Consider the following 12,306-nt stretch of genomic DNA (forward strand, 5'->3'; position numbering starts at 1 on the left):
GGAGCTTGTGATGTGAGCCTGAATGCAGCATTGCCCCTTTTTTGCGCTCGCCACTGTCCGGGTGTTTTCCGTTATTTCCACATAATAATGAGACGTTATGTGATGTGACCGAAAATAACCGTGAATAACTGTGGATAACGAAATAAAAGATTTACAGCTTTGAATTTTATTTGTATTTATTTATTTAAAAAAACAACTAGAATATCAATGAATATATATAATAATCACACCACATAAATCACAGTCCACATGGCATGACAATAAATGCGGTTACTGCAGGAAAAATATACATTTTATTGTAAAGTTATTTATATATTGCACATTGTTAATGTTACGGTTGAGAAGGCCATATCTACCTTATACACTGAGCATTGAGCAGGCCCATACATGTGCTGTTGTGTGTAGTAGCCTAACTTTATTCTAAATTTAAAAAAGGATCCCACAGTCCCAAAAAATACAAAATTACACAGGAAAGTGTATAAATGATACGCATAAAAATGTAACAAATGTACCCTTGGGTTTTAATATTTCACTCAATTAGTGTAAGTGCAATTCCTTAAATGGAAATAAAAGAATATGTGATGCTGTGATGAAAAATCGTATCTAACTTTCAGGATGATTATGGGGAAAAACAAATATTGAAACATATAGCACCCATAAAGGATCAATAAGTACGAATGGATGTGACAGTTACTGTTGTTGTTTACAATTTCTTGTGTGTAGCCTAAACTCAGTTTCTGTCATTTCTGATTGCACAGTCAGCTATTTGATTGTGTGAACCGACATAATTACAGATGATGTGATTGTTATCAGATACACATCGGTTGTAATTATGATTTATTATTTAAACAGGATGTTGGAGAGTACGTGATAAGTGTTGTATTGTAAGTAGGCCTATAAGAAATGCAAAAACCCTTCAAACTCAATAAGCCCGGATTCCTAACTTTGTCTGTTTGGATTCTCACTTAGTTAAACATGAAGGTATTAATATGTCATTCATCCTTTGTTTATGAATCCCAAGTCACTGGTTGGTAAGACATGAGGGCACTGCAAACTGCACAGAGAGGTGCTGTTTGTGTCAGAGAGCTCTAGAGGGAGACAGCTGCGCATTTAAAGGCTTTATATTACGAGAGCTGTCCTTGTGGGATAGTTTAGAACTGTTTGGTTCTTGAATTACTCATCAGGTATTTCAGGTGCACATTTTAAAAAAGGTAATCTACATTTTTAATTTGTCTTGCAACATCTGCAGAAAACCATTTAATCAGCAAAGTACCGGTATGAATGGAAGCAATCTGTCTGTGTATGCATAAAATACAATCTTTGTTGTAATATTTATACATAATGTACTTTGAAGGAGCATGTAACCAAAACATGAGCACAGTATACATCTGTTAACAATTTAGAAAAGTATACAGTACATTAGAGATACATGTGTTGGTAGCCTATACAAGTAATATAAGTGATAATGGATTAAAACTAATAGAAAATAGAGTGGAACAAGAAGCTTTTGCATGAGAACATACACTATCTTGTTCAGATTTTCTGTGTAGGGGTAGAGATCACATCATCCTCTTGTATTTCTTGCTCAGTGACAGTTTGTGTGTGACAGGTCGGAAATGTTGACATACAAATGGATCCCGCAAGACAGACCTGATGGGATGTTCTACCCTCATGAAGTGATAAATATTTGTTTTTACTCATGATCAAACTCATACCTTTTACTGTTGCTGTGCGCATATGTATGGGCTGTATACGATGTATGTCAAGTGGAATGAAATGTTAACTCATGTACTGTACTTGTGAAAAATGTGAGGTACTTGTACTTTACTTGAGTCATTTCTTCTCATGCCATTTTATAGGCTACTTCTACTCCACTACATCTCAGCATTAAAAACATACAAAGAGTTTATAAAACATGTTTTGTTCTAAATGAAAATACCTAACAGTTTATAACAGTTTATACAAGTACAGCTGAAATAATTAGGTGATTGATTGATTAGTCAATTGACAGAAATTAATTGGCATCTATTTTTAATCTGCATTCTTAATGCAAAGATGCCAAACATTTGTTTACATACCACAGTTGTAGGGGACAATTTTTTTTTTCTTCAACACTTTTAATACTTTGGGTCTTTAATGCAGGACTTTGACTTGTCACAGAGTAGCTTTACAGTGTGGTGTTAGTACTTTAAGTAAAGGATGTAAATACTTAATCCACTACTGGTGTGTGTGTGTGTGTGTGTGTATATGTGTGTGTGTGTGTGTGTGTGTGTGTGTGTGTGTGTGTGTGTGTGTGTGTGTGCGTGCGTGCGTGCGTGCGCGCGCGCGCGTGTGTGTGTGTGTGTGTGTGTGTGTGTGTGTGTGTGTGTGTGTGTGTGTGTTTGCGTGTGTGTAAAGGGCACAGTTCAAGAGGAATTTGATCCTCAAGCCCAGCATGGCACAGGGCATATGCACTGCAAAAAATAACAAGCTTACCCTTGCATAGGATATTATGTATTAAAAACAGATTTAGGCAATGCAAGGTTTGATCACTGTAATTGTTATGGGCAGCCTTCCCCTGTCCTGCCTGGATGTCTTTTCCTGTGTGTCTGTCTGTGTTGTGTCTTGTCTGTGTTTGTTTCTGTGTGGAGTACTGGAGGCGTGGTCCGTGATCTGGGTCAAGGGGCGTGGCCGCATCAACTCTGCTCAGCCGATCTCCGCAGCTGCAGCTCATTCATTCCTCATCACCTGCAATATTTAACCCGGGCTGATCTTCCTGTCGGCGCCAGTTCGTTAACCTCAACCCATGTGTTTCCGCTCAGTCCTGCTGCATCTCCACGGCGTCTGCATGCTCCAGTCTCACCTGCCAGCCTCCGTCTTCACTTCAGGAACCCACCAGTGATCTCGCCTCAGCCGGTCTCCTCTCGTGCTCCGAAACTGCCCGGTCCAGTCTGGAGCTTCCCGGTTTAGGAACCATCGTCTGTCTCCTTGAGTACCTGTTGCTCTAATAAACCTTTTAAGACTATTACTGTGTCTGTGTGATATCTCTGCGTTCTGGGCCAAGACAAAACTTTAACAGTAATGCGATTTCTAAGGACTTATGAATGTGAATATGAGGATCACAATCACTGTGCAAATTACGTGTTTGACCATAAGTTGACTTGTCCACTTTCCTATTAATATACTATTATGATAAAGCGCATTCCATTACTTGGAATCACATAATTGTAATTGTAATGTATTTATTTGAACAGGGACAGTGCACAAAAAAACATTAATAGATGTCTTGTGCCAGGTTGTAGTACAAAGTATTTACAGTATACAATACAGATACATAAAGTCCTAAAAATCTACAGACATCCCCCTATCCCACCCCATCTAGAGCTAAAACTAGGACCCCCCCCCATAAACACACAGTAATTTAGCACATCAATTCACTGGTGAGAGCAAGTCTGCTTTGTTAACAACCAATGCTTTGCTAAGTGTGAGAATGAGTGCAAGTTAGTGCAGTGATGGTAATGACGTGGCTTTTTGTCATGGATCTTAAGGGCACTTTTATATAATGATTCATTAACTATTATAAATAATGAATTCAACAAAAACTCTGGTCAAATTCCAAGAAAAGCACAGATCTGACAGAAAGATGTAGGCCTACAGCATCACAGCATTTTTAGCTATTGCTAATTTTCAATGTCCGTCCCTAGAAGGGCTTTTAAAGTCATCAAAACACATACGTGATCAAGCCTTGCTGTCACTGAGCTCCTTGAAATTTGCTGAGCATGCTGGGATCTTGTTCCACCTGTCTCCTTGGATTCCTCCATAGCCTACTTACCAGCTTCCAGAAAAAATAGTTATTCTGGGAAAGCTCATACATATGAGCAGGAGGTGTGGTTCTTTCTCCGCTAAACAATTTGCTACATTAAGCCACGTGCTTACTGTGTAAATCATATGCTGGTGGACCTGCCGTCTGGAGGAAGGAGGACTCGTCCACTTTATCAGAAGGTTCACACACTTTTGAGGTTCTAAAGCAGGTCAGTTCAGCAGACATTCAGCCATGAGCTCTTTTCAAAATCCTGACAAAACATTCCTTGAAAAGCATGAGACAGCTTTTGGGAATTTCTGAGAGTGACCGCAGAGATTAACACTGAAATCATTTTAGTTTAATAAATCTGTCAACAAGGTGAAAATGTTTTTAGAGTGTGTGATATTTAATATATATATATAAAAGGCAACTGTTCTACATAATCATTGTTCTGCTGCTATATTTGTTATATTTGTCCAATTTATACCAGTAACATTTGGCTGCTATGTATCACAGTGCATGGCTGGTGATTCTGGAGTCAAACATTTGGGTTTAGCAAAATTAAGTCATCCTGTATTTTAAGCATAGGCCAACATATGAGGTGAAGAGTCCGGCATAAACAGGTTGCAATAAAATTAGAAATAAGCCATTTGTGGTGGAAGAAGTATTCAGATATTTGACTAAAGTAAAAGTAGCAATACCTACATTGTAAAAATACTCCGTTACAAGTAAAAGTCCTGCATTCATTATTTACTCAAAGGTACTCATTATGCAGAATGGTCTGTTTCAGAATCCTACATTATATTATTGGATTATAATTATTGATGCATTCATGTGTTCATCACTCTAATGTTGCAGCAGTTAAATGTGGAGCACATTTAAAATATTTTATATACTATAATAATACATCATAAATTATTAGTGGATTTATATATTCTAGTAATAGTTACTTTGCAGATGCAAAGTAATTAATGCTTTGAAATAAATGTAGTGAAGTGAACAGTACAGTATTTGCCTCCAAAATGTAGTGGAGTAGAAGTATAAAGTAATAAATGTAAGTACCTCAAAATTATACTTAAGTACAGTACTTGAGTAAATGCTAGTTACATTCCACCACTGACCATTACGAAGATAATAAAAAAGGTCAAGCTGTGGCCAGGTTGGATCAGTGGGTAGAGCAGGCACACGTATAATGAGAGGCTTATGCCTTGATGCTGAGGTCCAGGGTTCGAGTCCCTCGAACCCTGGACTTCAGGCAGAGAAGCCCAACAAATAATCTTTACAAAAAAAAACGGTCAAGCTGAGAACATCACCTGGGCGACTACTTTGCTGAGAGAGAAGCTATATCCTGCATGGGATTCCTTAGCGGGACAGAGACGTTTTCTGCAAGCACATTCCTGCAGTTCTACTCATTGCATGAAATCCCCATATATGTGGCTGCTTAACTACTAACTATTATTGACAGTGTCCCCTGTTTTCACAGTGATTAGCATTGCATGGTTATTCCCTAACAGAGGTGTGGGGGATATATTTGTTGAATAGACTGATTGGGTCAGAGAGTAGTTTTATTAATCATGTTAAACAGAGCACATCAGACACAGCTTTTGATAACCACAGAAACAAGCTCAGGACTTTGGTCTAATCATCATCAGCAACCAGGGTGAAGGAGTGCTGCTTTCATTTGCAGTAGAGTCCAGTCCACAAGCATTCACTCTAACAAGTACAGTTATATTAACCACTATCACACTATTACGCCTATCAAAGATGAAAGAGAACAAGCCAAATCGCGTTGTGAGGGAAAATAACTGGATAGAATTCTGTCAAAAACTTCCAAAACCTATGTGTGCAAAGGTAGTTAGTATTGTGTGTTAGATATTAACAATCTGTTTCTTTGTTAATACTCCTTTAAATTCCAATCACAACTGAATGGCTTTGCAATTTAAACACACTGTGTATACTGTGTCCACGCTTTACATGCCAGAATTGAATGTTTACATATTTACACACAAAAAACATCTTCCAAGTCATCCCTCTTTTTTTTTTTAGGTTATTCTGTTCTAGATGTTTACCATTGACACTAACATGGCCAAGACAGACAGCTTACATACACAATACACATTTGATATTGCAACATGAAACGGCAACATATAAGGAAAAAAAGAAAAACACATCCATAGTTACAAGATAATTCAATTAAAGCATCATGTACAAATGGCTATTTAATGCAAGCCACTATATCTTTGCCATATAGGTCAAAACGCTACAATGTCCCCTTCTTTAACCCCTCTATTAAGCGCAAGATTGATCACACAGTACATTTCACTCTCTTCACAGAATGTGCCATGGATCAAGTGCTGAACATTGCTGACAATTACATCTGCACTCCTTATGTTTACCCGGCCTCATGGCCCGAGGACTGGGCTCCGCGTCAGATAATCAGCCTGTGGGTGCTGACCAACCTGGGAGCATTGCTGATTTACCTGGGCTTCGGTGCTCTTAGCTTCTACTACGTGTTTGACCATAAGCTCATGAAACATCCACAGTTTATCAAGGTTGGGTAGACCATTTTAAAAGGTTAAAGAAATGAATTGGCGGTTTTAACTATTAGTTTTTATTTAAACCTACATTGTGTAATTGTTTGAGTTTATTCTTAGCAAAAAAACCTTCGTTCTTTCACAAATATGGACTCATTCATGTGTAATTACTTCCACCAACTAATCAAAGTATTTTGATACGTAAGCGTAGAATCTGCCATTCAGAATCATTCAGAATACATATGAGCGACTCGCTTGAATGACGGCAGCCATGTAGCGCCTCCATCTTTAAAATACATTAGCCAAAGAGGGACATACCTCCGCATTTCGCCCTCTTACACCTATTGGCACCGTGACGAATGCCAGGGGGAGATTACTCGCCAGGGGGAAGTGAAAAAGAGAATTAAAAGGACAACGCGACAGGCAAAGCAACAAGACCAAAGTTAATATTGGAGTGGCTAGAACAGCTGTGTGTAAATGATGGAGAGAGCTAATTTTGGGTTCGGCCACCGTAGGAGGAAGGGCTAGAAAGTAATATTCAGTTGGTTGTCATATACAATTTCATCGCTAGAGGGAGAAATTCTTACACAATGTAGCTTTAAGATAACAAAAGATGTAAATAACAATACCAATACAAACTTCTCCAGAATCCTAACTTTGTGTCTTTGTCCCAACGACAGAACCAGGTAAGAAAAGAGATTCAACTAGGAATAGCCTCCATCTTCTGGATGAGCTTCCCCACTGTCGCCCTTTTCTTCTGGGAGATCAAGGGACACAGCCAACTTTATGACAACATCAGCGAATCTTCTCTGGGTGAGACAACGGTTACCTGAAATATTCAAACCCAGGCCAGAGTTCCACTCAAGATTGAAATGAAAGTTATTTGATTAGCCACGAATCAAATATTTCTTATTTTAAAACAGGTTATTAAACATTAAGTCCTAATGAGACCCATTAGCCTACTTGGTTGTTTCTGTTCCAGGCTGGCCTGGGGTGTACCTGAGCATTGCTGGTTTCTTGTTCTTTACTGACATGTGTATCTACTGGATACACCGTTCCATGCACCATAGGAGCATTTACAAGGTGAGCTTTAACTTGTTTATGGCTAGTTTAAAGGAACATGAGTGATATTACTCCAACTCTGAGCGAACTCCAGACGAACTCTGCTCCTCACCACGGGGCTTCTCAGGTGCTGCGAGCAAATCACTCCGCCCAAGTAACAGAAGTAGCAGTGCTTTGCCTTCTGAGAATAGTTCCCAGTATGTATACGGTTAGAAGACGGCTGTGTCTCATATGACCTTGTTATTTGTTCACGCTGTGACTATACAAATCACAACATGTAAATAGGAACATGTTGGCATTATTTTGGCACTTATTGGGAGCAGTTGGGGCTTTGTAAATTATAGAGTGTGGTCTAGACCTACTCTATCTGTAAAGTGTCTCGCGATAACTCTTATTATGATTTGATACTATAAATAAAATTGAATTGAATTTAATTGAATTACCTCCAGGATCTGTGCTAAGCTAGGCTGGCGGTCGGTGCGACATAGAGTTACGACACACACGAATATGAGAAGGTTATGTATGGACTTATCTAACTCTGGGGGATACGGTGAATAAGCTAAAGTCCCAATAAGTCGGCGTGTTCCTTTAAAGCTGCTCTAAGCAATATTATTTCCATTAACAACGAACCAAATGGCAGTGTAATGTGAAAGGGATCACTTGTAGTGATGAACCCAGAGAGTTATCACCTAACTCTGCAGAGAATGTGAGCATCTTTTAGCTCTTTGTGTTGGTTTTACAGCCGACAACTTTACTGTTGTGGTTCAGTCTCACCGCTCTCATCAGCCGGATTTCAGCAGCAGGCAGCTTTTTCCAGGAGAAAAGCTCTGATAAACCCACTTTACAATACTTGCTCAGAAGCAAAGTAAGCAGCTAGCTGGTCAAACAAGAGGAGCATTTAGCTGCTAAAGAGCTGTGAGAGCACGGTGGGTCAGTGGTTAGCACTGCTGCCTCACAGCAGATCTCCGGTCTAGGCAGAGTTCGATCCTTTTCTGTGCGGAGTTTGCACGTTCTCCCCGTTGTTTGTGTGGGTTTCCTCCCACCATAAAGACATGCATTCTCAGTAACTAGGACTGGAGTTGAAAAATTAGCCAACTGGCTAACACTGGCACATTTACAGAAATGTTGATTAATGTGCATTGTCCTAATAAAAATAAATCTAAAAAAAAAAGGACATTTTGTTCAGGAGTTGGTGAAGACCAAAAAAGAGCCAAAAGGAGATTGAATATTACATTCATCAGGTGGACACCAACATGACACGCAAGCAACTGATCTACAACTCAATATATGAAATCAGTAACTGTACATTTTTGTCACACCTATTAGTTAGATGGCTTACTTGTTTGGAATTAAAAATATGTTTTCCATCTGAAGACAGTCTTAATATATAGACAACTTCTCTTTCTCCCCCTCAGCACTTACATAAGCAGCACCATATATTCAAGATCCCTTCGCCTTTTGCCAGCCATGCCTTCCACCCACTCGACGGCTTCCTGCAGAGCTTACCCTATCACATCTACCCATTCATCTTCCCCCTCCACAAGGTAGTGGTCTACTTATCACTCTTTAATAAACATTTTGACGTTAGGTCTGAGGAGTAACAGTATTGTAAATGTAAATTTGTAAATGATATTGTAAAGGACTACACAAGCTCCACTGCATTCTTCACAATGATGTTGTTGTTAAAACTTAAACTTGAATTAAATTATTTCAGGTCCAGCTGCATGTGGACAAATTTTGATGTTTGCTTAATGTGCTCATATTATGCTTTTTGGCTTTGAGACAAACGTGCGTCACTTTGTAACACCCGTTATAATGCTCGCCTAGCTGCTAGCGTGACATGCCCTCATACTCTGCAACTGACTAGCTAGCTGTACTTACTGTGCATGTGCGACTCCCAACAAAGATGGTACAGAAGTGAGATGCCTTACTTTGTAGCTTAAATGGAGAGGTCAACACACAGGGTGAAAAGAGGAGCTGCAGCAATGTGCAGTACAACAAAAATATGGTGTTTTCTGAAAATTAAACCACATAAACCTATTCTGGTACAACCTCTAAATACAATTATGAACCTAAAAAATGAGCATAATATGAGCACTTTAAAAAGTAGTGAAAAAACAGCAATGAATTCCAAAAAGTACATTATTAACTTGATGCAAACTCTACTTAACTGTAACATGTTTTGGATATGTACATTTCAGGTGGTCTACCTCTCACTATTTGTCTTTGTCAACATCTGGACCATTTCCATACACGATGGGGACTACCGCATCCCCGGCCCCCTGATATGTCTGATCAATGGTGCTGCTCACCACGTAGACCATCATCTCTTCTTCAACTACAACTATGGACAATACTTTACACTCTGGGACCGTCTAGGGGGATCCTACCGACACCCCTCAGCCCTGCTGGGTAGGGGGCCACATGACCACATTTGCAAGCTCGTGACAGAGGCTGCACACACACAGTGACGATGGAGCTACAGCCAAGACTTTCTTTTCTGGTTTAAAATTCTCAGGGAAGTTCCTACAGTGGTGCTCAGCCTGGGTCACGACGCAAGAGACTTGGATTTTTTTCCACACAGAGTTGTGAAAATGTTAAATACAAAAATATGAAAGCACGTTTGGAGGGAATTACATTTTTCTCATAGGTTTCTGGATAAAATGGTTAAATGTGCTGCCTAGAGCTAACCAAGCTGGAAAGAAGAATAAAATAATAATACTTTTACACAGAGCACACACACAGTATCTGTGTGAATGTCCACTGTCCTCCTCACTTTCTGGATTCAACACAAAATAAAAATAAAAATAAAAACACAGGACAATTGGAACTTTTCCATTTATGTTATTACAAAGTTGTTATTTTATATTCATAAAAACCACAATATAAACCCAATACCAATATGAAATATATGTATGCATAATTTCTGCTTAGCTGAAAGTGGAACATCCTGCAAATCCTTCAAAAGACACAATACCATGCAAAGAGAAGGTGAATAACATGTGTCCTCATGCACGTGTTTTTCTGTCTTACAGTCCAATTCTAGATTAGTCTTTCAGCTGCCGGTGCTCGGCGTGTTTTCATGCAGGCTCTGCAGGGCGAGGTCTGTCCACTTCATCTCTTGTTCTTTCACAGACTCTGTGGAGCCTCCGTTGTCCTGCTCAGCCTCAGGCAACTCACTCTGACAGAGAACAGGGGAGACAAGATGCCATGAAAAACTTTCTATCAACAGTATGATGGTGTCCAGTCAAAAACTGAATATTTTGAAACAAAAGATGAAAAAATATATAGGAATATTTTCTGTCAGAGGTTAAGGCAGGAGCTAATGGTTGCTCTGATCATTATTGACACAACAACAACAACAAGCATGTAGAAAACTAATCTATTAGTAAGTGTCCGATAGTGTCAAACATGTTGTTAGCCTAAAAGAGGACTACTGTTAGTCTGTCACTAGATTTGAACAAGAAAATAGAGCTTCCTTTTCTCACTATCATCAAAGCTGCATGCTCTCAGTTTTGGAGATTTGTGAGCCTGGCATACCAACTGACAACAGATCAAATTGCAATGGATTTCACCTAGAAAAAATGTCACCTATGGTTCAAAATTATCTTTTTCGTCCACCAGCCAAATGGCAAGTGAATGTTCCAATTTTACCAGCCACTTAATAGAGTACAATTGTTTTTTTTTTGGCTGGTGAATGAAGCAAATCTACCAGCATATTTTACCAGCATTTGGCTGATGGATGGTGCTAATTTTGAACCCTGGTCACCCAATTTCAACATGCATTAACTTGAGGCTGCTTCCTAGCGTGCTTTATCAGATAATCGTTTGCCTGAAATACTGTACTAAGACCTGTTAAAGACAAAATCTCAGGGAGGGACCTCCACTCCTCAGCAACTGCCACACCCGCTGGAAAATAATATGTATTCCTATACTCAAAACGCGTTATTCACAAGCAGATAACAGATTGGGTTTGTTAAAACCCTTGTGTTGACTTTGGGTCACATTGACCCGTTTTAAATTTTTGTTTTATATCAGAAAATATGGCACGTAGAAATAAGCGCTGAAAATGTGTAGAAGAAAAATTAAAAAATGTAAAACATTGGAAAAAGCAAAAACAAACTGTGAAAAAAGGCGTAAAAAACTTCAAGGTTGAAGGGAAGACAACACAAGGGTTTTAAGCTTATCCTCCTGCATGAAAACCAAATATTTTGTTCAAAATGTCGATGAGAAATGTCGGGCCCGGACTGTAAACAAACTCTATAAAATACCTGTTGCTAATGCTAAGTTAACAATAATCTGTTTGTACAGCATTTACCAGAGGGATGGTGACATCTTCATACGGCAGTCTGTCTTCCCTCCAGGCGTCATCAGTGAGGTCCAGGACTCTCCCATCTCGTTGGATTTCACTGTCCATTCTCTGAGCAAGACTCCGGGGTCAAGCTGCGAAGATCTTCTCCTCTGACCAAGTTAGCCTCAAGCTAAATGCAACACTTAGCTAACACACTGTGGCAGAAGGTGGAGATAGCCAGACAAAGTCCACTTCTACCCTTACAAATATACCAGTTAGCCTACCAGACAATAAAAAAGTAACATACGGTTTGGCAAAGTCTGTATACAACAGGCTTTGAGCATGAGTCTGTTTCTAGTTTTTAGCCTTCTGAGCAAAGGAGATGCGGTCATTGACATATATAAACAGCAGGCGCTTGGTGATGATGTAAACCAATGATGGCTTCACGTACTTTGGAAAATACTGTGTTAAATAGCGGATTCCGTCACAGACAACGAATAGGCTAATAATAAAATAATAATAATAATAATAATAATTGTCAGCTTTATGCCAGTTAAAACCAGTGTACAACAGCTTAATTCATGTTAAACGTATTCTGTATTTTATGTAAAAGTAGCTTGATGGATGAAAGATCAGTG

At 39.2% G+C, this 12,306-nt stretch overlaps 2 protein-coding genes across 2 annotated transcripts; one reads left to right on the plus strand and one right to left on the minus strand.

The window, feature by feature from the left end:
• The first annotated feature begins 3,850 nt into the window (after window positions 1-3,850).
• LOC116052992 (lathosterol oxidase-like) lies at window positions 3,851-10,029 on the plus strand. The gene is made up of 6 exons (XM_031303840.2): window positions 3,851-4,010; window positions 6,116-6,333; window positions 6,996-7,128; window positions 7,298-7,398; window positions 8,793-8,921; window positions 9,579-10,029. Exons 2-6 carry the CDS (start codon window positions 6,124-6,126, stop codon window positions 9,846-9,848), a joined length of 843 nt encoding a protein of 280 aa, XP_031159700.1. The 5' UTR covers window positions 3,851-4,010; window positions 6,116-6,123; the 3' UTR covers window positions 9,849-10,029.
• Window positions 10,030-10,186: 157 nt separating this feature from the next.
• On the minus strand, window positions 10,187-12,059 carry anapc13 (anaphase promoting complex subunit 13). The gene is made up of 2 exons (XM_031303841.2): window positions 11,696-12,059; window positions 10,187-10,558 (listed from the first exon to the last, which is right to left on the minus strand). The coding sequence occupies exons 1-2, from the start codon at window positions 11,792-11,794 to the stop codon at window positions 10,433-10,435; spliced, it is 225 nt and encodes a 74-aa protein (XP_031159701.1). The 5' UTR covers window positions 11,795-12,059; the 3' UTR covers window positions 10,187-10,432.
• Between the last annotated feature and the right edge of the window lie 247 nt (window positions 12,060-12,306).

The sequence above is a fragment of the Sander lucioperca genome, chromosome 7, assembly GCF_008315115.2.
Source record: "Sander lucioperca isolate FBNREF2018 chromosome 7, SLUC_FBN_1.2, whole genome shotgun sequence".
Classification (NCBI taxonomy): Eukaryota; Metazoa; Chordata; class Actinopteri; order Perciformes; family Percidae; genus Sander; species Sander lucioperca.

Bases quoted from the DNA above. Each gene is read 5' to 3' on its own strand.
- LOC116052992 (XM_031303840.2), top strand. From the start codon at position 6,124: ATGGATCAAGTGCTGAACATTGCTGACAATTACATCTGCACTCCTTAT. The intron at 7,129-7,297 runs GTGAGACAACGG...TTTCTGTTCCAG, and splicing joins CATCAGCGAATCTTCTCTGG to GCTGGCCTGGGGTGTACCTG. The intron at 7,399-8,792 runs GTGAGCTTTAAC...TCTCCCCCTCAG, and splicing joins ACCATAGGAGCATTTACAAG to CACTTACATAAGCAGCACCA.
- anapc13 (XM_031303841.2), bottom strand. From the start codon at position 11,794: ATGGACAGTGAAATCCAACGAGATGGGAGAGTCCTGGACCTCACTGAT. The intron at 10,559-11,695 runs GTAAATGCTGTA...GTTCTCTGTCAG, and splicing joins AAGATGTCACCATCCCTCTG to AGTGAGTTGCCTGAGGCTGA.